We start from the raw sequence: 26,389 nt of genomic DNA, 5'->3' as shown, positions 1-26,389 counted from the left end.
AGCACTAAAACCCCCACCGAACGCTAAAACAAAGCAACAGAGGAGCCTGGGTGAGTTTGTGCCGCATTGTTTCTGATCTGCTTTTCACCTCACCTTGTTAAGGGATCTCCACATTTGCTGCTTATGTATGTGATCAGTGGGGGTCTTAGCATTCAGACCCCCATCTATCACTAAAACAAAGTGTCAGAAGCGCTCAGACGAGCGCTGTGCAGCTTAGTTTCTGATTGCCTTTTTTCATTTTTCCTCGGTATGGCTTCAATAGAAAGTCTATGAGTCCGTACACCGCTCACTCGGCTTTCCTCTGAAAGCCGATCAGAAACTAAGCGGCACAGGGCTTACCCGAGCGCTTCTGCCACTTCATTTTAGCGATCAGTGGGGATCTCAGTGCTCAGACCCCCAACGATCAAAACTTCTGACATGTCACTATGAAATGTCAAAAGTTTTTAAAAAGTTTAGTTAGGGCCTGTTCACATCACCGTTCATTTCCGTTCCGGGGTTCCGTCGGAGGTTTCCGTCGGGTGAACCCCGCAACGGAAAGTGAAAGCACAGCTTCCGTTTCAGTCACCATTGATCTCAATGGTGACGGAAACATCGCTAATGGTTTCCGTTTGTCACCATTCTGGCAGGTTTCCGGTTTTCCGACAGAATCAATAGCGTAGTCGACTGTGATATTGATTCCGTCGGAAAACCGGAAACCTGCCGGAATGGTGACGAACGGAAACCATTAGCGATGTTTCCGTCACCATTGAGATCAATGGTGACTGAAACGGAAGCTGCACTTTCACTTTCCGTTGCGGGGTTTACCCGATGGAAACCTCCGACGGAACGCCGGAACGGAAAGCAAACGGTGATGTGAACAGGCCCTTAACCTTTAAGCATGCCCCCCATGAACAAACTAATGTCCTCAAAATAAGCTGATCACATGGTATCCCTCAGTGATCAGCTTTAATCGACAAGATCACCTGTTAAGTGAATAATTCCTCTGCAGCGCCACCCCAGGAGAAATGAGGAATTACAAATGCTGTTGGAGCTGAATGGTTAGGCATCTCGGCAGCCAAGTTCCAAAATCTGGTGGAAAACCTTCCCAGCAATAGATGTTACAGGCATCTTAGTAAATCTATAATTGTGAACCAATTTACTGTTCCCTATATTAAACACACATGCTAAGGCCCGTTTCACAATAAAACCGTGTCTTGTACCAGTGGGACCAGAGCCCGCAGGGCAGCCGTGTTTATTACTATATCACTCACTAAATTGGAAACTATTCCATTTGTATTATACAAATGACATGTTTATTTCCTTTAACGTCAATTTTTTTGTGTTTTAGACAATTATTGATATCTTCCGCAACATTGCTAAGACCAACATCTGTGACCTTGTTGCTGGATTGCTGGCCTTTTTCGTATGTGTGGCGGTAAAGGAAGTCAATGAAAGATTCAAGCATAAGCTCAGAGTGCCGATTCCAATAGAAATTATTGTGGTAAGTCTGAAATGACATCCAAAAAAATTGTCTGAAAAGTAATTGTGATATATTATAGTTATTGAAGATCCCAAGTAAAAAAAAACAACATACATGGCGCCTCATAGAGGGGCAACATTTGTAAAGCCTGATATGTATATAAATCAAAAGTACAAGCGAATGTAAAAAAAACGTTGAAATATATCTTATTTTAGAAAAATGCCTTTTTCTCCACTTATCAGTGGCCCCACCTGTTTTCTTAACTGTTTACTCGATAAGAATTCACTCACACTCACAGAATCCGTAGAGCAGAGAGGAGATGGCTTCTAAGCTTCACTAAGAGATGAAGTTACAGCTGCCAATATAAATCTATACAGAGAGGAAGAGGGAGCAGCTGCAAATAGACACCCAGATGCTCCCCATAGATCTCTATGGAGACGGGAGGGGGAGCAGGAAGAGAGACGTACAAACACCCTGCCCATAGAAGTCTATGGAGAGGGGAAGGGAGAGCAGGAGGAGGGAGCAGCAAGAGAAAGACACAGACACTGCCCATAGAAGTCTATAAAGAGGGGAGTAGGGAGAAGGAGGAGGGGGCAGAGTGAGAAAAAGACACAGACACTGCAGCTTCTGATAAATGTAACTGTTTTACCCCAGTGCTGGATTTACAGCGACAATGCTCTGGACTGCTGTATATTCTATTCTATGCTGCTTCTAGTACATGTTATATATCATCCAGTGCTGGATTCTCAGCTACACTGCTACTGTCTGCTGTATAATCTCCTCCATATTGCTGCAACTTCTGGTAAGAGTTACTGTCTCACTCCAGTGCTAGGTTTACATCTGCACTGTTCCTACTGCTGTATAATCTCCTCTATGATTCTTCTAGTAAGTGTTATATCTTACTTCACTGCTGGATTCTCAGCTACAATGCTCCTTCCTGCTCTATGATGGATCTTGTCTGTATTCTGCATATAGGAGACTGATGGGCTGGGTTTTCCCATCGCAACCAGATTTTGCTGCAATTTCCAAGAAATCGTGGTAAAATGGTGTGGTTTTGGTGCGTTTTAACCACGACATGTGAACCCAGCCTTATTATGTCTCCTTCCTCCATCCCTCTCCATGGACTTATATGGGCAGCTGTTGCTTGATTTCTCAGTGGATGTTCTATAAGTGAATTCTGAATGAGTAAATAGTTAATACAATGGGAAGGGGCAGAGGATAGGCACCTGATAAGTAGAGAGAGATTAATTTTTCTCTAATAATTACAAAGTTTCTTATATTTGCTTGTACTATTGATTTATGGAAAGTTGTTTTATAATTGGAGCTACGCTTTATAGTAACACTCAAGGTCAAACGAATACACTGTTAAGCCTAGTGGTGGGGTGCATGCCTCAAAGGACAGCTAATAGGGTTCTCGTCCCGCACCCTCAGGCCCTGCACTAGGTGTACCAGTTTTTCCTGGAGTGTTCATTTAAATCATGGTGCGAAAAGACGTTAATGTAAAAAAGAAAAACAAAAATGTACTGTAAATATCTAATTAAATCTAGTCTCTGGTACATCTGAAGAGAGAAATACAATAAAATATCACTTTTTTTTTAAATTGAATTTTAGACAATAGTAGCTACAGGAATATCTTATGCAGTAAATTTTGAACAGAAATATAATTCTGGAATTGTGAAGAGCATCCCCAGCGGGTGAGTCATAACATTTCTCATATTGTTGAGTAAAATATATTTCCAACAAAACCTTTTCGCTGCTTTTTAACACAATGTGATCATGGAGACCGGTGGTAAGAACCTACTGGTCGGCAAACTTCTTCAGTGGACCACCAATAACCATTGGACACAATGCCATTGGGTCACTAGGGATCAGACAATACAATACTGGATTAATGCGTGCTGGAAACCATCCCACTTGGTCACTAAGGACTATTTCACTTGGTCACTAAGGACTATTTCACTTGGCCACGTCAGACTGAACAATAGCATAAAACATATTATTTTTGGGTCATTAGATACAGTGCAAAAATATATCATATGACTACTGTGATCCTAGAAGGAAGTGGAAGCATTGCTGAGAAAGCATTGTGTTACTTTATCTCCTGTCTACTCCGCCTGCCTCGACCACTATATCTAACAATGCAGCCTCTGGAGCAAGCACAATGCTTACATAGCACCGCTGCCACTACGTTCCAGCGATCAGAGGAGATCAGAGCATTCTGATCCACACCGATTGGACATTGGTGGAGTAACCCAGCAATATGCCGCCTTTGTCTCACAATGAAAACCCTTTTTGAAAATGAAGCCGCAATCCGGACTTTTCTCACCCCAGCTGGTATGGCCGGGGGAAGACTCGTTTAGGCATACATGGCTGTCCATTAAATGTACGGATATGGCGGCTTCACAAGAGCGGGAGACCTGATAAAAACATCTACATGCCCTTTAATAACATATCTTATCATTCAAGCGTACCTATGACCACAAATTATTACACCGGCAGATGTGAATTAGATGCAGTGAAGCCAGAAATCTTGCATGTGACCTGAAGATTTTGCATATTTTTACCCTCCTGCTGCCGTTTTCCGTAAATGAACCTTCTCGATATAACTGAGTCGGCAGGCGCTTCCTGGTGTGATATAAGACCTGTGCTGTGTGTTCGGAGACGTCTCCTCCAGCTCCTCTTCTTCGCCCTCTTGTAAAGCTATTAATAAAATGCACCTGCATCTCCCTCCTCTCCTTCTATTCACTGTTTTACACTAGAGGATTTTTTGGGGACTGACGATATTTGTGAACATTTACAGAGAGCCTGTAGGCAGGAAAATGGGAGAAAGATGTCAAGTCAAAGCTTCATATATTCACAGGTTATTGAAACGCTTGTGAGGGTCAAACACTTGGTCGAGGACAAATCCCTTCAATTCTGTGAAGGAAAGAATTAACAACCCATCTTGGCACTAAGAAATAATATCCAGAGCAAGTGTTACAGTTTAGGTCCAAGATAACATTTATGAAACAGCAGCATGGATTAGAGTCCCTGCAATCTTGAATAATAACCTCTCGTACTAAAGTACTGTGTAAGGGTACTTTTACACGGGCCAATATGGACTGTAAAAACAAGCGTCAATCAACGATCAGCTTGATCGGCGCTCATTTACTCCTTTCACAAGGAGCTATGTGTGGGGATGAGCGATCATTACTACGACTGCTTGTCCCCATAAATTTTCATCATGTTGGCAGCACACGGTTGTTTATACAGTGAGACGTGTCGCCGACAACGATAATATTTAGTGCTGCATAAAAGATGCGATCAGTCAAATAACGAGCGTTTGCTCGTTCATCGACTGATCGTTGATCTGTTTACACAGATCAATTATCGGGAACCAGCGATCATGTGAACGTTTGTTTGCCCGATCATTGGCCGGTGTAAAAAGGCCTAAGGTTAAGTTGATGACTGTATAAATGTGATGTGACCATCTAAATCTTCATCCTTTTCAGGTTCATAAAACCCATATCTCCAGATATAAGCATGTTTGCTTCGATGATCGGCTCGGCATTTTCCATCGGAATAGTTGCATATGCTGTAGCTGTGTCTGTGGCAAAAGTCTATGGAACCAAACACAACTATCCTGTAGATGGGAACCAGGTATATTTTTACATATGATGAGGAGGGATATCTTGGTGGGCAGGGGTAGTCAAGATCTAATAGTATTTGTGTCAGAAATACAATGTGGTGGATCAGACTAACAGCAAATTAATGGGCCGTGACGCTCCTCAGAGACCTCAAACCTATTTCAGTTGCTGGAAATCTCACAGTTTTCACAGATTTCCGCTGATGAGTGGTGCCGATAGGTGAAATTTTGTTGCACTTTCTGTAACACGTAAAATTTTATTGCACATTTTTAGAAATGCGGCATACAACCGCTATGTGTACGGGTATCCTTAGGCTCCGTTTGAATACTATGACTTATGAAGGGTGGAGGTGGGGTTATTGTGCCTTATGTTAAATCTGTTAAAGTGTCTATTTCCCCCCTTTATAGCTGTGGCGTATACACTGGTGGTAAATACATTATGCTTTGTTATAACAGGAATTCATCGCATATGGAGCTAGCAATTTGTTTGCAGGCTTCTTCTCCTGCTTCTGTGCCAGTACTGCTCTCTCACGAACAGCAATTCAGGAGGGCACTGGTGGACAAACCCAGGTAGATTACCATGTAACATAACCTTATCAAAGTGATGAACTGTGGACACGCTATATGTCCACCTTTAGGGTATGTTCACACTTAGCGGATCAGCTACAGATTTTCGGCAACGGATTTCATTGTGGAAAATCCGCAGCTTATAACAGTAGCAGCAGGGTGGATGAGACAGAACAAATCTCATCCACACGCTGCAGAATAAAATACTGCTCCTATGTACAAGAATATAACTACTATAATACTGACCCTGCATACAAGAATATAACTACTATAATACTGCCCCTATATACAAGAATATAACTACTATAATACTGCTCCTATATACAAGAATATAACTATTATAATACTGCCCCTATATACAAGAATATAACTACTATAATACTGCCCCTATATACAAGAATATAACTACTATAATACTGCCCCTATATACAAGAATATAACTACTATAATACTGCCTCCTGTATACAAGAATATAACTACTATAATACTGCCCCTATATACAAGAATATAACTACGATAATACTGCTCCTATATACAAGAATATAATTACTATAATACTGCCCCTATATACAAGAATATAACTACTATAATACTGCCTCCTATATACAAGAATATAACTACTATAATACTGCTCCTATATACAAGAATATAACTACTATAATACTGATCCTATATACAAGAATATAACTACTATAATACTGCTCCTATATACAAGAATATAACTACTATAATACTGCCCCTATATAAAAGAATATAACTACTATAATACTGCTCCTATATACAAGAATATAACGACTATAATACTGCCCCCTATATACAACAATATAGCTACTATAATACTGCCCCCTATATACAACAATATAGCTACTATAATACTGCTCCCTATAAACATGAATATAACTACTATAATACTGATCCCTATATACAAGAATATAACTACTATAATACTGCTCCTATATACAAGAATATAATTACTATAATGCTGCTCCTATATACAAGAATATAACTACTATAATACTGCTCCTATATACAAGAATATAACTACTATAATACTGCTCCTATATACAAGAATATAACTGCTATAATACTGCTCCTATATACAAGAATATAATTACTATAATACTGCTCCTATATACAAGAATATAACTACTATAATACTTCCCTCTATATACAAGAATATAACTACTATAATACTGCCACCTACATACAAGAATATAACTACTATAATACTGCTCCCTATATACAAGAATATAACTACTATAATACTGCCCCTATATACAGGAATATAACTACTATAATACTGCTCCTATATACAAGAATATAACTACTATAATACTGACCCCTATATACAAGAATATAACTACTATAATACTGCTCCTATATACAAGAATATAACTACTATAATACTGCTCCTATATACAAGAATATAACTACTATAATACTGCCCCCTATATACAAGAATATAACTACTATAATACTGCCCCTATATACAAGAATATAACTACTATAATACTGCCCCTATATATACAAGAATATAACTACTATAATACTGCTCCTATATATAAGAATATAACTATTATAATACTGCTCCTATATACAAGAATGAAACTACTATAATACTGCCCCCTGTATACAAGAATATAACTACTATAATACTGCCCTCTATATACAAGAATATAACTATTATAATACTGCCCCTATATACAAGAATATAACTACTATAATAATGCTCCTATATACAAGAATATAACTACTATAATACTGCTCCTATATACAAGAATATAACTGCTATAATACTGCTCCTATATACAAGAATATAATTACTATAATACTGCTCCTATATACAAGAATATAACTACTATAATACTTCCCTCCATATACAAGAATATAACTACTATAATACTGCCCCTATATACAAGAATATAACTACTATAATACTGCCTCCTGTATACAAGAATATAACTACTATAATACTGCCCCTATATACAAGAATATAACTACGATAATACTGCTCCTATATACAAGAATATAATTACTATAATACTGCCCCTATATACAAGAATATAACTACTATAATACTGCCTCCTATATACAAGAATATAACTACTATAATACTGCTCCTATATACAAGAATATAACTACTATAATACTGATCCTATATACAAGAATATAACTACTATAATACTGCTCCTATATACAAGAATATAACTACTATAATACTGCCCCTATATACAAGAATATAACTACTATAATACTGCTCCTATATACAAGAATATAACGACTATAATACTGCCCCTATATACAAGAATATAACTACTATAATACTGCTCCCTATATACATGCATATAACTACTATAATACTGCTCCTATATACAAGAATATAACTACTATAATACTGATCCTATATACAAGAATATAACTACTATAATACTGCTCCTATATACAAGAATATAACTACTATTATACTGCCCCTATATACAAGAATATAACTACTATAATACTGCTCCTATATACAAGAATATAACGACTATAATACTGCCCCCTATATACAACAATATAGCTACTATAATACTGCCCCCTATATACAACAATATAGCTACTATAATACTGCTCCCTATAAACATGAATATAACTACTATAATACTGATCCCTATATACAAGAATATAACTACTATAATACTGCTCCTATATACAAGAATATAATTACTATAATGCTGCTCCTATATACAAGAATATAACTACTATAATACTGCTCCTATATACAAGAATATAACTACTATAATACTGCTCCTATATACAAGAATATAACTGCTATAATACTGCTCCTATATACAAGAATATAATTACTATAATACTGCTCCTATATACAAGAATATAACTACTATAATACTTCCCTCTATATACAAGAATATAACTACTATAATACTGCCACCTACATACAAGAATATAACTACTATAATACTGCTCCCTATATACAAGAATATAACTACTATAATACTGCCCCTATATACAGGAATATAACTACTATAATACTGCTCCTATATACAAGAATATAACTACTATAATACTGACCCCTATATACAAGAATATAACTACTATAATACTGCTCCTATATACAAGAATATAACTACTATAATACTGCCCCTATATATACAAGAATATAACTACTATAATACTGCTCCTATATATAAGAATATAACTATTATAATACTGCTCCTATATACAAGAATGAAACTACTATAATACTGCCCCCTGTATACAAGAATATAACTACTATAATACTGGCCTCTATATACAAGAATATAACTACTATAATACTGATCCTATATACAAGAATATAACTACTATAATACTGCTCCTATATACAAGAATATAACTACTATAATACGGCTCCTATAAACAAGAATATAATTACTATAATACTGCTCCTATATACAAGAATATAACTACTATAATACTGCTCCTATATACAATAATATAACTACTATAATACTGCTCCCTATATACAGGAACATAACTACTATAATACTGCTCCCTATATACAGGAATATAACTACTATAATACTGCTCCTATATACAAGAATATAATTACTATACTACTTCTCCTATATACAAGAATATAACTACTATAATATTGCCCATATATACAAGAATATAACTACTATAATACTGCTCCCTATATACAGGAAAATACCTACTATAATACTGCTTCTATATACAAGAATATAACTACTATAATACTGCTCCAATATACAAGAATATAATTACTATAATACTGCTCCCTATATACAGGAATATAACTACTATAATACTGCTCCCTATATACAGGAATATAACTACTATAATACTGCTCCTATATACAAGAATATAACTATTATAATACTGCTCCTATATACAAGAGTATAACTACTATAATACTGCCCCTATATACAAGAATATAACTACTATAATACTGCTCCTATATACAAGAATATAACTGCTATAATACTGCTCCTATATACAAGAATATAATTACTATAATACTGCTCCTATATACAAGAATATAACTACTATAATACTGCCACCTACATACAAGAATATAACTACTATAATACTGCTCCCTATATACAAGAATATAACTACTATAATACTGCCCCTATATACAAGAATATAACTACTATAATACTGCCCCTATATATACAAGAATATAACTACTATAATACTGTTCCTATATACAAGAATATAACTATTATAATACTGCTCCTATATACAAGAATATAACTACTATAATACTGCTCCTATATACAAGAATATAACTACTATAATACTGCTCCTATATACAAGAATATAACTACTATAATACTGCTCCTACATACAGGAATATAACTACTATAATACCGCTCCTATAAACAAGAATATAATTACTATAATACTGCTCCTATATACAAGAATATAACTACTATAATACTGCTCCTATATACAATAATATAACTACTATAATACTGCTCCCTATATACAGGAACATAACTACTATAATACTGCTCCCTATATACAGGAATATAACTACTATAATACTGCTCCTATATACAAGAATATAATTACTATACTACTTCTCCTATATACAAGAATATAACTACTATAATATTGCCCATATATACAAGAATATAACTACTATAATACTGCTCCCTATATACAGGAAAATACCTACTATAATACTGCTTCTATATACAAGAATATAACTACTATAATACTGCTCCAATATACAAGAATATAATTACTATAATACTGCTCCCTATATACAGGAATATAACTACTATAATACTGCTCCCTATATACAGGAATATAACTACTATAATACTGCTCCTATATACAAGAATATAACTATTATAATACTGCTCCTATATACAAGAGTATAACTACTATAATACTGCCCCTATATACAAGAATATAACTACTATAATACTGCTCCTATATACAAGAATATAACTGCTATAATACTGCTCCTATATACAAGAATATAATTACTATAATACTGCTCCTATATACAAGAATATAACTACTATAATACTGCCACCTACATACAAGAATATAACTACTATAATACTGCTCCCTATATACAAGAATATAACTACTATAATACTGCCCCTATATACAAGAATATAACTACTATAATACTGCCCCTATATATACAAGAATATAACTACTATAATACTGTTCCTATATACAAGAATATAACTATTATAATACTGCTCCTATATACAAGAATATAACTACTATAATACTGCTCCTATATACAAGAATATAACTACTATAATACTGCTCCTATATACAAGAATATAACTACTATAATACTGCTCCTATATACAGGAATATAACTACTATAATACCGCTCCTATAAACAAGAATATAATTACTATAATACTGCTCCTATATACAAGAATATAATTACTATAATACTGCCCCCTATATACAAGAATATAACTACTATAATACTGCTCCCTATATACAGTAAAATAACTACTATAATACTGCTTCTATATACAAGAATATAACTACTATAATACTGCTCCTATATACAAGAATATAATTACTATAATACTGCCCCCTATATACAAGAATATAACTACTATAATACTGCTCCTATATACAAGAATATAACTACTATAATACGGCTCCTATAAACAAGAATATAATTACTATAATACTGCTCCTATATACAAGAATATAACTACTATAATACTGCTCCTATATACAAGAATATAACTACTATAATACTGCTCCCTATATACAGGAACATAACTACTATAATACTGCTCCCTATATACAGGAATATAACTACTATAATACTGCTCCTATATACAAGAATATAATTACTATAATACTTCTCCTATATACAAGAATATAACTACTATAATATTGCCCATATATACAAGAATATAACTACTATAATACTGCTCCCTATATACAGGAAAATACCTACTATAATACTGCTTCTATATACAAGAATATAACTACTATAATACTGCTCCAATATACAAGAATATAATTACTATAATACTGCTCCCTATATACAGGAATATAACTACTATAATACTGCTCCCTATATACAGGAATATAACTACTATAATACTGCTCCTATATACAAGAATATAACTATTATAATACTGCTCCTATATACAAGAGTATAACTACTATAATACTGCCCCTATATACAAGAATATAACTACTATAATACTGCTCCTATATACAAGAATATAACTACTATAATACTGCTCCTATATACAATAATATAACTACTATAATACTGCTCTTATATACAAGAATATAACTACTATAATACTGCCCCCTATATACAAGAATATAACTACTATAATACTGCCCTCTATATACAAGAATATAACTACTCTAATACTGCCCCTATATACAAGAATATAACTACTATAATACTGCCCCTATATACAAGAATATAAATACTATAATACTGCCTCCTATATACAAGAATATAACTACTATAATACTGCTCCCTATATACAAGAATATAACTACTATAATACTGCCCCTATATACAAGACTATAACTACTATAATACTGCCTCCTATATACAAGAATATAACTACTATAATACTGCTCCTATATACAAGAATATAACTACTATGATACTGCCCTTATATACAAGAATATAACTACTATGATACTGCCCTTATATACAAGAATATAACTACTATGATACTGCCCCTTATATACAAGAATATAACTACTATAATACTGCTCCTATATACAAGAATATAACTACTATAATACTGCTCCTATATACAAGAATATAACTACTATGATTCTGCTCCTATATACAAGAATATAACTACTATAATACTGCTCCTATATACAAGAATATAACTACTATAATATTGCTCCTATATACAAGAATATAACTACTATGATATTGCTCCTATATACAAGAATATAACTACTATAATACTGCTCCTATATACAAGAATATAACTACTATAATACTGCTCCTATACACAAGAATATACCTACTATAATACTGCCCCTATATACAAGAATATAACTACTATAATACTGCCCCTATATACAAGAATATAACTACTATAATACTGCCCCCTATATACAAGAATATTACTACTATAATACTGCTCCCTATATACAAGAATATAACTACTATAATACTGCCCCCTATATACAAGAATATAACTACTATAATACTGCCCCTATATACAAGAATATAACTACTATAATACTGCTCCTATATACAAGAATATAACTACTATAATACTGCCCCTATATACAAGAATATAACTACTATAATACTGCTCCCTATATACAAGAATATAACTACTATAATACTGCCCCTATATGCAAGAATATAACTACTATAATACTGCTCCTATATGCAAGAATATAACTACTATAATACTGCTCCCTATATACAAGAATATAACTACTATAATACTGCTCCTATATACAAGAATATAACTATTATAATACTGCCCCTATATACAAGAATATAACTACTATAATACTGCCCCTATATACAAGAATATAACTACTATAATACTGCCTCCTGTATACAAGAATATAACTACTATAATACTGCCCCTATATACAAGAATATAACTACGATAATACTGCTCCTATATACAAGAATATAATTACTATAATACTGCCCCTATATACAAGAATATAATTACTATAATACTGCCCCTATATACAAGAATATAACTACTATAATACTTCTCCTATATACAAGAATATAACTACTATAATACTGCCTCCTATATACAAGAATATAACTACTATAATACTGCCCCTATATACAAGAATATAACTACTATAATACTGCCCCCTATATACAAGAATATAACTACTATAATACTGCCCCCTATATACAAGAATATAACTACTATAATACTGCTCCCTATATACAAGAATATAACTACTATAATACTGCTCCTATATACAAGAATATAACTACTATAATAGTGCCCCTATATACAAGAATATAACTACTATAATACTGCCTCCTATATACAAGAATATAACTACTATAATACTGCCCCCTATATACAAGAATATAACTACTATAATACTGCCCCCTATATACAAGAATATAACTACTATAATACTGCTCCCTATATACAAGAATATAACTGCTATAATACTGCCCCTATATACAAGAATATAACTACTATAATACTACCCCCTATATACAAGAATATAACCACTATAATACTGCTCCTATATACAAGACTATAACTACTATAATACTGCCCCCTATATACAAGACTATAACTACTATAATACTGCCCCTATATACAAGAATATAACTACTATAATACTGCCCCCTATATACAAGAATATAACTACTATAATACTGCCCCCTATATACAAGAATATAACTACTATAATACTGCTCCTATATACAAGACTATAACTACTATAATACTGCTTTAAAGTGACAGATCACATTGCATTGGTTAGTAAGAATATTTCGGTTTTACCTTCTTTCCAGTTTGCCAGCTTGATTTCAGCCTCGGTTGTACTGATTGCAATAGTGGCATTAGGACGGCTCTTGGAATCGCTGCAGAAGGTAATAGAATAATAAGGTGGTATAATAATATATTTGCTATGTTTGGTATTTAGTAGAAGACGATGTAGATATCACAATATGTTATCAGATTTATGTTAAAGGAACACTAACCATAAAGGGGTTATCTGCTCCCCCAAAAAAAACGGTCTGCCCCGTATCCTTGTTGCATTGTTGTGTGTTTGCGCCGCATCTGAAAACTGGGCGATCTCACAACGCTGACCGGAGAAGAATCATGTAATCAAATTACAAAATGTCACAGATCAAGGAATTAAACAGTGGGTGAGCAATCATGTGACCTGTTTTTGGAGGGGCTTTCCTAGAACATTAAGCAAAGGACATTATTATTATTAAGTCGCTTATGTAAACCTATTAAATTAATTGATAGATATTTTGAAAATCTATCTTACCCTTCTTTAATGGAATGACTGACAGGAAGTCCAGAAAAATGTCTACCCCCAGGGTGACTTAATTGCTGACTGTTTCCAAATAAATGTCGTACAAATTTTTGAATTTAGGTTAAGTGCTCCTTTTGACAGATCTTATTATTATTTAGTACCCACAATAGGTTGTGGTTTTTTTTAATAGGTCATTGACCACTTAAAAGGGTTGTTTAATGTTTAGAAAATGTAAAATGGAGACACTTACTAATGTACTTTCACTTTGGAAACCTTACCCTTAGCTGTGACGTGCCGACAAGTCCTCAGGTTGTAGGGAAATCATCCCTTCCCTCTCTTTGTGTCAGTGACGTGATGAAGAGGCCGGCTGCCTGGCTCAGTTTATTAGATAAGCCGCCCTTTCCCTGTCACAGCTAATACACAGTAGCTTTATGTCCTGTTTGCAATTGTTCCTTTTCCCTCTGCTTTCCTGATCTGTTGGCATCCCTCACCCCCTTCACTGTCAGCAAAATGTCACGCAAATGGGGATTCAAATGTTGGGTGGTATAGCTAATAGTAGAGACTCCCAGTACTCTACTCATTATTCTATAAATACCCTATGCAAATATTAAAGCCCTTCATTGCCTCAAGTTATTATGATGCCCGATTGATCACATACGTAAAATAGTGTAAAAGGATATGCTCATGTTTAACATGTCCCTTTCCATTTGTCATTTCCATTTGAAGATGATCTTCTCCTTTTTGGAAAGGATTATTTGCCTGCCTGATAACCCATTGTCTTTTTTTTTTCCGTTGAAAGTCTGTTCTGGCCGCTATTTGCATAGCCAATCTGAAAGGCATGTTCTGGCAGGTTCGTGATGTGCCCAGACTTTGGAGAGAAAACAAGTGGGATTCGGTAAGTGTCATTTGCTTGTTATTTAAAGGATAGGTCATCAGTATATGATCGGTGCGGGTCTGACACCTGGAACCCGCACCGATCAGCTGATCCGGCTGCCTCCGTGCACCGGATGTCTGTGCCGGAAGCAGATGGTTCCGGTCACAGTATAGCGGCCGTGCTGTGCAGTATTCAAGTGAATAGGAGCAGAGTTGAAGTTCTGCCGCTATACAGTGTACGAAGCCTTCTGCTTCCAGGACCGAGCACTGCATACCCTGCATAACAACCGATACCCAGAGGTAGCCGGAACGCATGATCGGTGCGTGGTCCTGTTGTCGGACCCCCACCGATTATATACTGATGAGCTGTCCTGTGGATAGTCCATCTATATAAACAATGTCCTGTGCCCGGACCACCCCTCTCCTCATACTATGACTGTTTGTTTTACAGGTTATCTGGGTATTTACATGTATCGCAGCGATTATCCTAGGCCTGGATTTGGGGTTACTGGCCGGTCTGGTGTTTGGGCTACTGACTGTTGTTCTGCGTGTACAGTTGTAAGTACAATGAATGACTCAAAATTTAGAAGCTTTTTTTTTAAATTCCCATTATGTCAGGCAACTTCATTGAATTTAAGCATGGGTGTAACTATAGACATAGCAGCTTCTTTGGGGTACAGAGGTTGAGAATGACAATCAGGTGCGGCAGTGCTCGGAATAGCCACACAGTTACAGAGTTGAATAATTAAATTCTTTCAATATAGGAAAGGGTTCTTTACAGTTAGAGCAGCTAAATTATGGAATGCCCGACCACAAGAGGAAAAGCTGATTCCGCCGCAAAAATAGCAACTCAGAAAGAAAAAAACTATACTTACCCAGTTGTCTATGCTCCTGCGTCCAGTGTTCACATGGGATGAAGCGTCATCCCAGGAGGCCGGGCCGCAGCAGACATTATGCCCGTAAAACTGCACCACAATTTGGTGCACTTTTTTTTAACTGAATTCCCTGCGGGGACTAGAGCAGATACTCTGTTTACTTTTTTCACAGTGTATCCGCCCTGTGTGAATATAGCCTATGGCTGTGCAAAGAGAATCAACTGATGTGGAGTTCTTACAGGAAAAAAAGAGCTCCAGCCATCATCAAGGTTTATTAAAAAAATTATCACAACAGAATTTAGAAATGTATTAGATTAGATAAAGTTACTGGCCTACACCAACCCATACAATACTAACCCCTCCACCCTCCTAAACACCCAGGAATATTAGGTATTATGCCCCTAACCTATCCTAGACCTCCAGATACTCTAGGAATAACCCATAACCACCCTAGAGCACCATAGATATTACTATGAACCAATTTACCACCTTACATATTTGATATTAGCCCCTGAAACTTTCTAGACCACTAGGTGTAGTGGAGCAGAGCTAGAGAGAGGCAGAGAGACACAGATGCTGCAGCAGCTTTCTAGTAAGTGTTACATCTCACAACAGTGCTGGATTCACAGCTACACTGCTAATTACTGCTGTATAAAATCCTCCATGTTACTGCTTCTATATGTGTGACAGATAGAGACAGGAGAGCAGGATGTGTCCCTTCTTTGTGTGTAGTTTATAGAAGACATGATAGCAGTTAGTCTCCGCCCACTAGCTCCGAGACTGCTGAGAATTAGAGGTAGAGTCTGCAGATGGAAAAACTGCTAAATAATGCAGAATACAAGTCATATAATGGCCAGGAACAATTAAAGCGTACCTGTCGTTACGGGTGAATTTTTTCAAAATAAGCTGTCATATGTGTGTACATGAGGAATAACGCTATATTTTAATTTACAAGTTGAAATACATAATATGGCATATTACGAAGAATATTGAGGGAGTGCAACTTTTTGTATGTCTTCCCCTGATGATTAATTTTTTCATACCTATTTTTAGGACTGATATTGACCATAATTTATGGTGCCAATCTAATATTACTCTTTTTGTAGATGAAAACTTAAAGTCTTACTAAGTACCTCAAAGGGAAGGATATGGGTATCTGCACTATGCACAAGTTTTTCACGTTTTAAAAAAAATAAAAAATAATTAATTACATTTGAGTAGTCAGACCAAAAGGAAAGGTTGGATATCTGCTCTGTACAAAATTATAGAATAATTATTATAGAATGCATGTTCACAAGAGTAAGAATAGATGGGCTAGGGAATTGGGTTTGAATGTGGCGGTAAACTGGGAAAATGTCTATAGCGGCACTATGATTGTTTCGTAAAATTTTGCATATCGAGTGTCACAGTTAATGATAAATGATGGGCTATACTATACTCCAGAGTTCTTAAAGGGGTTATGTGGGGACCGAAAACTATTATCAGTGTAGTCCCTGCAGTATGTGATACACTCGCTAATATACATTTCGGTCCCCGTCGCTCTGATTCTGAGATTTTCATAGCTTTTTTTTAGCGCTGGCGGGGGACCGGATGTCTAGTTGCAGTCTTTCTTCATGACGACATTACTCTTCGTCATTTTACCGGACCCGCTGTACTTTTATGTACAAGCAGTAGCAGTAGTACAGGGATTACATAGAATACAGTGGGGTCGGTCACATGATGAAGAGTCGTATCGTCATGAAGGAAAGACTGTGCAACTAGATTTCCGACCCGCGCCAGCGCTAAAAAAATCTATGAAAATCTTAGAATCAGCGCGACGGGGGACAGGAATGTATATTAGCGAGTGTATCACATATTGCAGGGACTACACTGATAATACTTTTTGGTCCCCACAGGACTTCTTTCATTTGTTTTTTTTTTCTCTCTTTACTCGCGTATTACGGGTGGGTTTTAGGGTTGTATTTCTTGGAATGATTTTGTGTAGCTCTGTCAAAACTTGTTGTTCGTGCATCATTCTAATAGTAATTCTTACTAAAAAATGTAACAAAAAAATCTACGAGTGTATGTATATATATCGGGGGGGGATATGATTAACTAAAACAAATAACTGACCAATATATTTTCTATATGTCTCATTTTTAGCCCTTCCTGCTGTTCTCTTGGGAATGTTGAAAACACCGATCTCTACAAAGATGTGAAAATTTACAAAAATGTAGGCGTTTCATATCCCAACATATTTTTATCAAATACAGATCATCTCTAAAAATGACAAAACTTTAACAAATTGTTCATTACAGCTTGTCGAGCCAGATGGCGTGAAAATTGTCCGCTTCTCCAGTGGCATTTTCTATGGAAATATAGAAGGACTGAAGAACGGCATTAAAAAAATTGTGAGTAAAACGTCATTGTGCTTTAAAGAATTTGTCCATTTTATACAATCCACTTTGTTAGAAATGGTGTCCTGCTACTTGGACCTCCATCAGCTGTAATCCGCCCGGGAACTTGGCAGCTAGTGTTTATTTTCCCTACAGCGCCGCCACAGGTGAAATTAAGCATTACCCCGTTAGTGACCGTCCATTAGTGTTTTTACGGCGGCCATTAACGGGCTTTAAATCTCCGAAGGTAGCTGTGGTCTGGGAGCAGCCCTGCTCGAAAGGGTGAGATCAAAAAAAGTATCGATCTTGCCCGTTTAACCCCTCAGATGCGCCGCATCTGAGTGGTTTTGGAGCGAGGGGGCTCCCTCTCTCACCCCACCGGCACCCTGCGATGAGATCGCAGGGTGCCGGTGTCTTCTATGGCAGCCAGGGGCCTAATAAAGGCCCCCAGGTCTGCCTCTAGTTAATGCCTGCTAGGACATGCCAGAAGCATGACCTAGCAGATGCCTGTCCGTTTTACACTGACAGGCAAGTAATTCACTATTATAGTGTATTACAGTATTATAAAAGCGATCACGTGATCGCATAGTGAAGTTCCCTAGTGGGACTAGTAAAAAAAGTAAGAAAAAAGTTTGATAAAGTTAATAATAAATAAAAATCCAAAGTATAAAAATGAAAACCCCACTTTTTCCCCTTATTATTAAAAAAATAGTAGAAAAGTTACACATATTTGGTATCGCCGCGTCCATAACGACCCAAACTATAAAGTTATTAAATTATTTAATCGGCTTGGTGAACGCCGTAAAAAATCAAATAAGCAACAATGCAAAAATTTTCTGGGAATCCTGCCTTAAAAAAAGTGATCAAAAAGTCGAATCTACTCCAAAATAGTACCAATTAAAACTACCGGTCATCCCACACAAAAAAAGCCCTCATACAGCTGCGTCGGTGTAAAAAAAAAAGTTATGGATCTTCAAATATGGAGACACAAAAACAAATAATTTTGAAAAAGAGGTGTTTTCACTGTGTAAAAGTAGTAAAACATAAGAAAACTAGATGAATTTGGTGTCGTTGCAATCGTAACGACCCGCTGAATAAAGTTATTGTGTTATTTATACCACACGGTAAACAAGATAAATTTAGGATGCAAAAAAATTGGCGAAATTGCTTTTTTTTTCTATGTCAATAAAAGTTAATTAATAGACTATATTTACCCCAAAATGGTGCTATTAAAAAATACAACTTGTCCTGTAAAAAAGAAGACCTTATACAGCGTTGTCGACGCAAAAATAAAAAAATATATAGATCTTCGAATGGGACGAAGGAAAAACGTAAAAAATAGATTGGTCATTAAGGTCTAAGATAGGCCGGTCATTAAGGGGTTACATGGTGCCCATTGAAATCAATGGGTTCCCTGTGTAATGCGGGAGTCCTCCGGAGCAAGAGACACTCTTTGTAGCCACTCTCTGCTCCAGCTGATAAATGGAGGTCCCTTATAAGGGACCCCATTATATTATACGATTTATTTTAATGCTAAACATTTCTTCCTTTGAAGGTCGGGTTTGATTCTGTCAGAGTTTTTACAAAAAGGACAAAAGCCTTGGGAAAGATCCATAAACTTATAAAGAAAGGACAGTTGAAAACTACAAAGGTGAGTCCGTATTTAAAGGATTTCTCCTCTTTTTTTATCCTTTTGTTGCCCTTTATTTAGTCTTGTGACAACTCTCGGCCGATATATAAGTAAATGTTTCTTATTATTTATTGTCATCATATTCCATAGCGCTGTACACAGGATGTTCCTTTTCGGGTCAGTTCACACTGCGTTTTTTGCAGGCCTGGAAAAATCAGCTCCGGTTTTTTCTAAGTGGTTTTGTAACACACTAGATTTTTTTTACGCGGTTTGTGAGGCAGTTTTTTTAGGCAGTTTGAGATGGCTCTTTCTTCAAGAGGCAAAGGAAAAAAAAACGTGAGCGGTTTTTGCCAAGAACCACAGCAAAAAAGTGTCAAAAACCGCCACGGCTGTTCAAAGTGTCTTTTTCCGTCTCTCATTGATTTCAATGGGGTTTTCAAGGCGGAAAACGCCTCAAGAAGGGTCATGTCGCTTTTTTTTTTACCGCGAGCAGACAAAAAAATGCTCTGGAAAAAAAACGCATTAAAATCAATGGGAGGAGATTTGAGGAGTTTTTTGGTGCTTATTCCGACGCCGTTTCTGCATCAAAATCAGCGCCCAAAAAACTTTTTGAACAGGGCCTAACATACAGTATTCAATATAATAAGTTTGGCACTCATTCACACTTTTGGGGAGGATATTTTAGGGTATGTAGTGGAAATCATTGCCAGCCATTTTGGAGGCTAAGAAGAACAGCTTTTGCCAACCGGTCACCAAGCGTAGAGACAAGTATATACAGGATGCTGTCTACTCCCACTCTGTTCTCTATGTCCGTCAATGCTGTGTATGTAACTCTCATAGTAACACTTCTGTGCCTTCTGTCTATCATTAAAGTGGAACACAAAGGTCATGCTGGCCATACACATAAGACGGTTGTCAGCTAGTTCCCTTATAAACATGCACTTTCCGATAGACTGAGTGCTTAGTCCGCAGGAAACAAAGGATCACATATGTTTATAACCAACATGCCCGATCCCTGCTGGCGTCGGGAAAAATTTGTGGTGGTCCCACAAAATTAAGCTTAGGGCTTCTACAAATTTCAAATGATACATTTTTTGATTGACCAGTCATACGGTAAAAAGAAAACACACCTCATTATGTTTCTCTTTAAGAATGGTATCATCAGTCCAATGGGTAAAGACAACCTGGGATATGAATCAGAAGATGACCCTGAGGATCCTCAAGGACCTGAGAATGAAGGCATTCAAACAAGGGAAGTTGAGATTCAAGTAGACTGGAACTCCGAGCTGCCCGTCAAAGTCTCTGTCCCGAAAGTGTCCGTCCACAGCATTATTTTTGATTTTAGTCAGATAACTTTCCTTGATGTGGTGGCTGTGAAGGTCCTGAAGCTGGTAATGCTATATAATGTATATTTTATCTGCGATATTAATTATCAGAACAGGCAGAATGTTCTCTGCAATGTGATCACCTCAATCTACTTATTATCTCCCACAGATATTTAAAGAATTCAAGAGGATTGATGTAGAACCGTACATTGCTACTTGTGATGGTAAATATAAAAATACACCTCGTATATGGAAAAGCCTAAACTCACTCATTGGGGAATTTGGCCTTGATGGGCCTCAAGGTGCTTCCAATGTTTTCTTTTACAGTTTACACATACACGAGAGGTATCGGGTATAGAAATGATGGTGACAACTCTATTAACGTGTTACCAAATAGATAAAACTGCAGCCAGCCAGGGAGGTGTACTCTCCATTGAGGTCCTATTACACGGGCCAATTATCGGGCATACGGTCGTTCGTGTGCAAACAAGGCATTGATCAGCCGATGAACGATCAAACGGTCGTTCATCGACTGATCGTTTTAAATATTATCTTTGTCGGCATAAATAGGGGGACGTGCTGCCGAGATGATAGAAATGTATATGGACGAGCCATCGGAGTAACGAGCGCTCGTCCCCATACATAGCTCCTTCTGAAAAGAGCAAACGAGCGCCGATCAACGAGCTGTCTGGTTGATCGGCGCTCGTTTACATGGTCCACATCAGGCCGTGTAAAAGTACCTTTAGTCTTCCCCTTCCTATCTACACAACCCTGGGCCACAGGCTAATTAAACATGTAGCTGAGGATTGAGGTTGATTATCTTAAGTATTGGATTGATTTGGCCTTCAAACAAGGCCAAGGTTGTTTGAAAGACATTTAGATAGTCGAAAGTTGACGTAAAAATTTGCTATCCTCTGTTACTTCACCCAAGAAAGGGCTCCAAACTGCCTCTGGAAGTTACATCACCATAAGAACTATGCCTTGAGAGCTTCCTGAAATGGATTTCCATGGTTGAGCAGCTTCACGCAAGCCTAAGATCATTATGCGCAATGCCAAGTGCCCACTGGGGTGGTGAAAAACACACCACTACTGGACTACGGAGCAGTGGCAACGTGTTCTCAGGAGCGGCTAATTACATTTTACAATTTGATGGGCAAACTTGGGTTTGGCGAATGCCTGGTGATCGCTGCCTACAGGAATGTATAGTAACTACTGTAAAATTTGGTGGAGGGGGAATATTGGTCTGGTGCTTTCTTTCAAGGTTTGAGCTAGATCTGTTATTTCTAGTGAAGAGTAATGTTAATGCTACAACATACAAAGACATTTTAGACAAGAGTGCTTCCAACTTTGTAGGAAATTTGGGAAAGGCCCTTTTTTGTTCCTGGCCATGTGCACAAAGAAATGTTGGTAAAGACATGGTTTGACAAGTTTGGTGTGGAGGAGCTCGAGTGGCCTGCACAGAAACCAGACCTCAACCAAATCTAATACATTTGGGATGAATCGGAACACTAATTGCGTGCCAGACACGTCCAACATCAATGCCTGACCTAACAAATGCTCTTTTGGCTAAATGGGCAAGGGCGCCAATGTGAACAGGTGTCCACATACTTTTGACCATATAGTATAAATTACAGAACAAAGGCTTCCTTGTTGGCATTCTTTCCTGTTCCTTCACCACTCTTCTCATGGATGTCATGTTGAGGTTGACCCAGCCATTCCCTCCAAAGAAACAAATTCATATTGTTCATTGAAAACATATTTACAGATCATAAATGAACTTATATTTGGCCGAATCATCCATTGATGAGAAGTCACAGATATAACTGGTTCCAGTATAGCGACAAAATAGTTTCGAGCAATGGAAATCTATTGGGTTACTAATCACATTTACCACAATCCCTGAAATGGCAGCGAAAACTTGGAAAATGTTGTAGTAGGACTCAAAAATATTCATCATTCTTTTCTACGGAATATATTAATGAAGGTTTGGCTCCTCGAATGAAATCATATTACGGCAACACGGTCGTCTGAGGAACTGGAATCGAGAAATAATCACATCTATCTTTTCCTCAGATAACATGTTTAAGAAACTGGAGGACTGTTGTTTCTTTGATGACATCATCAAGTCTGATATCTTTTTCCTCACGGTTCATGATGCTGTCTTGCACATAGAACATATACAGAAATTCAGAACTGGACATGATCCCCTACTAGAAAAGGTATGAAAAGTCTGGACTGGAGAACCCCTTTAAGATCTGCAATTCGACATAACGGCCTTGAGGGCTAGGCAGCCGTGATGGATTTCCTCATGTAGCCGCTACCTTAATTAATTAATGTTTTGTTTTTTTCTGCCCAAGATTTCACTAATGAAGGACTCAAAAACTCCGTTAGAACATCTGCTTATCGATCCAGCATACAATTATCTACAAGAACCAGACGAGGTGGGATATTCTTATGTTGTGGTTACTCCGTTTTTCTGTCTAGACGCATATTCAAAGACAGTTTGTGCCGGCCAGTTTCCCGTCCAGGATCTGTGGAACGATAGGACATGTCCTATCTTTACACGGATCGGAACGGACCCGATTCACCCGCTAAAGTGAATGGGTCCGTGAAAACGAACCGGTGCCACTCGGATGCCGTGAAAGACGGCCCGAGTGGCACTCAGTCGTGTGCAACGGGCATTAGAATCCTCCCAAAATAACTTTATACAGGCACTATATTTATCAAAATGAAATAAAAATTCAAATATCAAATTTAAAAATTCAAATATCCGCTATATCCCCTAAGATTAATACTTGGTTGTGAAACAACTGCAACCAAATGCTTCCGATAAATCAAGATCTGTCTTTCATATCCCTGTGGAGGAGTTTTTGACAAATGCTCTCTGCAAATGTTCTCTTCCAAACGTGCCGAAATAGAGTGATTTTAACCCCTTAAATGACTGCCCATACGCCTTTCCACAGCGGTCATTAAGGTTACTTATACCACAGCACCGTGAAAAGGCGACGCTGTTACATAAGCCCGGAACGGGTGTCAGAGCAGCTGTCGGGCTGTCTATGGACAGCCAGGCTCCTGGTCTAGCAGGCGGGTTCGAAATCTGAATCAATCATGCCCGTGTAACTTCTTAGATCTCGCGATCAATAGCGACCGCAGGATCTAACTGGTTTTGGAAGGAAGGGTGCTTTCTCTCTCAACCTATTGGCACACCTCAAATGCAATTGCGGGGTGCCAATGCTTTTTTAAAAAAAAATAGTTTAAGAAAATAGAAATAAATAAAAAATACCAAGTAAAAAATAAATACTTTAGTATGAAAATTTTTTAAACAACTACACATAATTGGCATCGCCGCGTCCATAACGACCCTAACTATAAAACGATTGTTATATAACGCGCACGGTCAACGCCGTAAAAAAAAACAAAAAAAAAACAATGCCAGAATTGCTGTTTTCCGTTCATCCTGCCTTCCAAAAAATGCAATGAAAAGCGATCAAAAAGCCGTAAATACACTACAAGTCGTCCCGCAATAAAAGTTGTCGGCGAAAAAAGTTAAAAGTTATGGCACTTAGAATATGATGACACAGAAACAAATACTTTTACGGAAAAAGTGTTTTTATTGTGCGAAAGTAGTAAAACATTAAAAAAAAACATATAAATTCGGTATCACCGTAATCGTAACGGTGGATAGGTCATCAGTTGTCCAGTAGTGGACAACCCCTTTAAGGCCTAAAACAGGCTGGGCACTAAGGGGTTAAAAGGTGCTGTCTAGTATAGACAACCCATTGAACAAGGGCTGAAGATTAAAGGAGAGAATGACTATAAAGTAAATTTATTGTGCTGCCCTTTGGTGAAAAAGCTGGGGCGTAAAAGAGAGCTCAATCTCTAGTAGCTTGACCGTCGCCACCACCAAAATATGTATCTGCTTTGGATAGATGGAAACTGTCCCCTTGTACTCTTTATATGAGGGGTAGGATTTGACCCACCATTTCATTTACCCTCATGTGAAAAAATCAATGGCTTCCATACTTCAATTTCACCGGTTGTAGTGTCTTTAATGTGTTCGGTATTTTTATCTCCTCGAAAGAAGTCCTTATTGTTGGACGGCCGAGTGGACTAACGCGCTTGTTTACTTGACAGGCAATGAGGGCGCTGGCATACTGAAGAAAACGAAGAATGTTTTTGTTAATAATTCATCACTTATCTGGACTCTTAATATCTTTTTTTTTCTTTTGCTGATAATGAAACCACCATCAGACCTACAAAGTAAGCCCCACCAAGCCATATTCGCCTTGTCATTCCAGAAGGTCCAGAGCGCTTCACAGTCCAACATTTTGTACAGACCTATCATTCGTGACTTGTGTCATGTCATTTTGAGACCATAAGATGTGTGAATTCACATCTAGAACAGGTCAATATGAACCATGTCATCTTAGATGTCCTCAAAGGGACGTTACGTTGCTGTCGTTACGTATGGTCCTTCTGGCCTACTAATCAGAATACGCTTGCTTCATTTCATTTCAGTTTCTAAACTAGGCCAAACGAGCTAACCAATATGACAGAACCGGATGCTGCTTTACTACACTACAGCAACCTGATATAGTAGATCAGTTCAGTAGGTGGTATGATGCCTCAGAAAGCCAGGCTTCCATCCTACGCAAGAGCCCTTATGGTGAGGCTTATT

General features: G+C 36.9%; 1 protein-coding gene and 1 long non-coding RNA gene across 2 annotated transcripts in view; one reads left to right on the top strand and one right to left on the bottom strand.

Moving 5' to 3' along the window:
• LOC142663411 (pendrin-like) overlaps nucleotides 1-26,186 on the top strand; it is a 57,965-nt gene extending 31,779 nt beyond the window's left edge. The window contains exons 6-20 of the mRNA XM_075842030.1: nucleotides 1,328-1,480; nucleotides 3,071-3,153; nucleotides 4,951-5,098; nucleotides 5,541-5,654; nucleotides 14,161-14,238; nucleotides 15,433-15,528; nucleotides 15,958-16,064; nucleotides 18,524-18,593; nucleotides 18,679-18,771; nucleotides 20,312-20,407; nucleotides 21,538-21,777; nucleotides 21,881-21,935; nucleotides 23,785-23,930; nucleotides 24,069-24,152; nucleotides 25,846-26,186. Coding sequence (XP_075698145.1) covers nucleotides 1,328-1,480; nucleotides 3,071-3,153; nucleotides 4,951-5,098; nucleotides 5,541-5,654; nucleotides 14,161-14,238; nucleotides 15,433-15,528; nucleotides 15,958-16,064; nucleotides 18,524-18,593; nucleotides 18,679-18,771; nucleotides 20,312-20,407; nucleotides 21,538-21,777; nucleotides 21,881-21,935; nucleotides 23,785-23,930; nucleotides 24,069-24,152; nucleotides 25,846-25,869 — 1,587 coding nt within the window. The 3' untranslated portion in view covers nucleotides 25,870-26,186. The remainder of the gene's footprint in view (nucleotides 1-1,327; nucleotides 1,481-3,070; nucleotides 3,154-4,950; nucleotides 5,099-5,540; nucleotides 5,655-14,160; nucleotides 14,239-15,432; nucleotides 15,529-15,957; nucleotides 16,065-18,523; nucleotides 18,594-18,678; nucleotides 18,772-20,311; nucleotides 20,408-21,537; nucleotides 21,778-21,880; nucleotides 21,936-23,784; nucleotides 23,931-24,068; nucleotides 24,153-25,845) is intronic.
• LOC142663478 (uncharacterized) lies at nucleotides 1,270-14,549 on the bottom strand. Its single transcript, XR_012851099.1, has 4 exons — nucleotides 14,350-14,549; nucleotides 14,150-14,229; nucleotides 3,931-4,264; nucleotides 1,270-1,486 (listed from the first exon to the last, which is right to left on the bottom strand). It is a non-coding gene; the product is annotated as an uncharacterized LOC142663478 (long non-coding RNA).
• Nucleotides 26,187-26,389: the final 203 nt, after the last annotated feature.

Source organism: Rhinoderma darwinii, chromosome 11 (assembly GCF_050947455.1).
Source record: "Rhinoderma darwinii isolate aRhiDar2 chromosome 11, aRhiDar2.hap1, whole genome shotgun sequence".
In the NCBI taxonomy this organism is placed as follows: domain Eukaryota; kingdom Metazoa; phylum Chordata; class Amphibia; order Anura; family Rhinodermatidae; genus Rhinoderma; species Rhinoderma darwinii.
The sequence above is the reverse complement of the archived record's forward strand: the minus strand, read 5'-3'. Positions and strand labels throughout refer to the sequence as shown.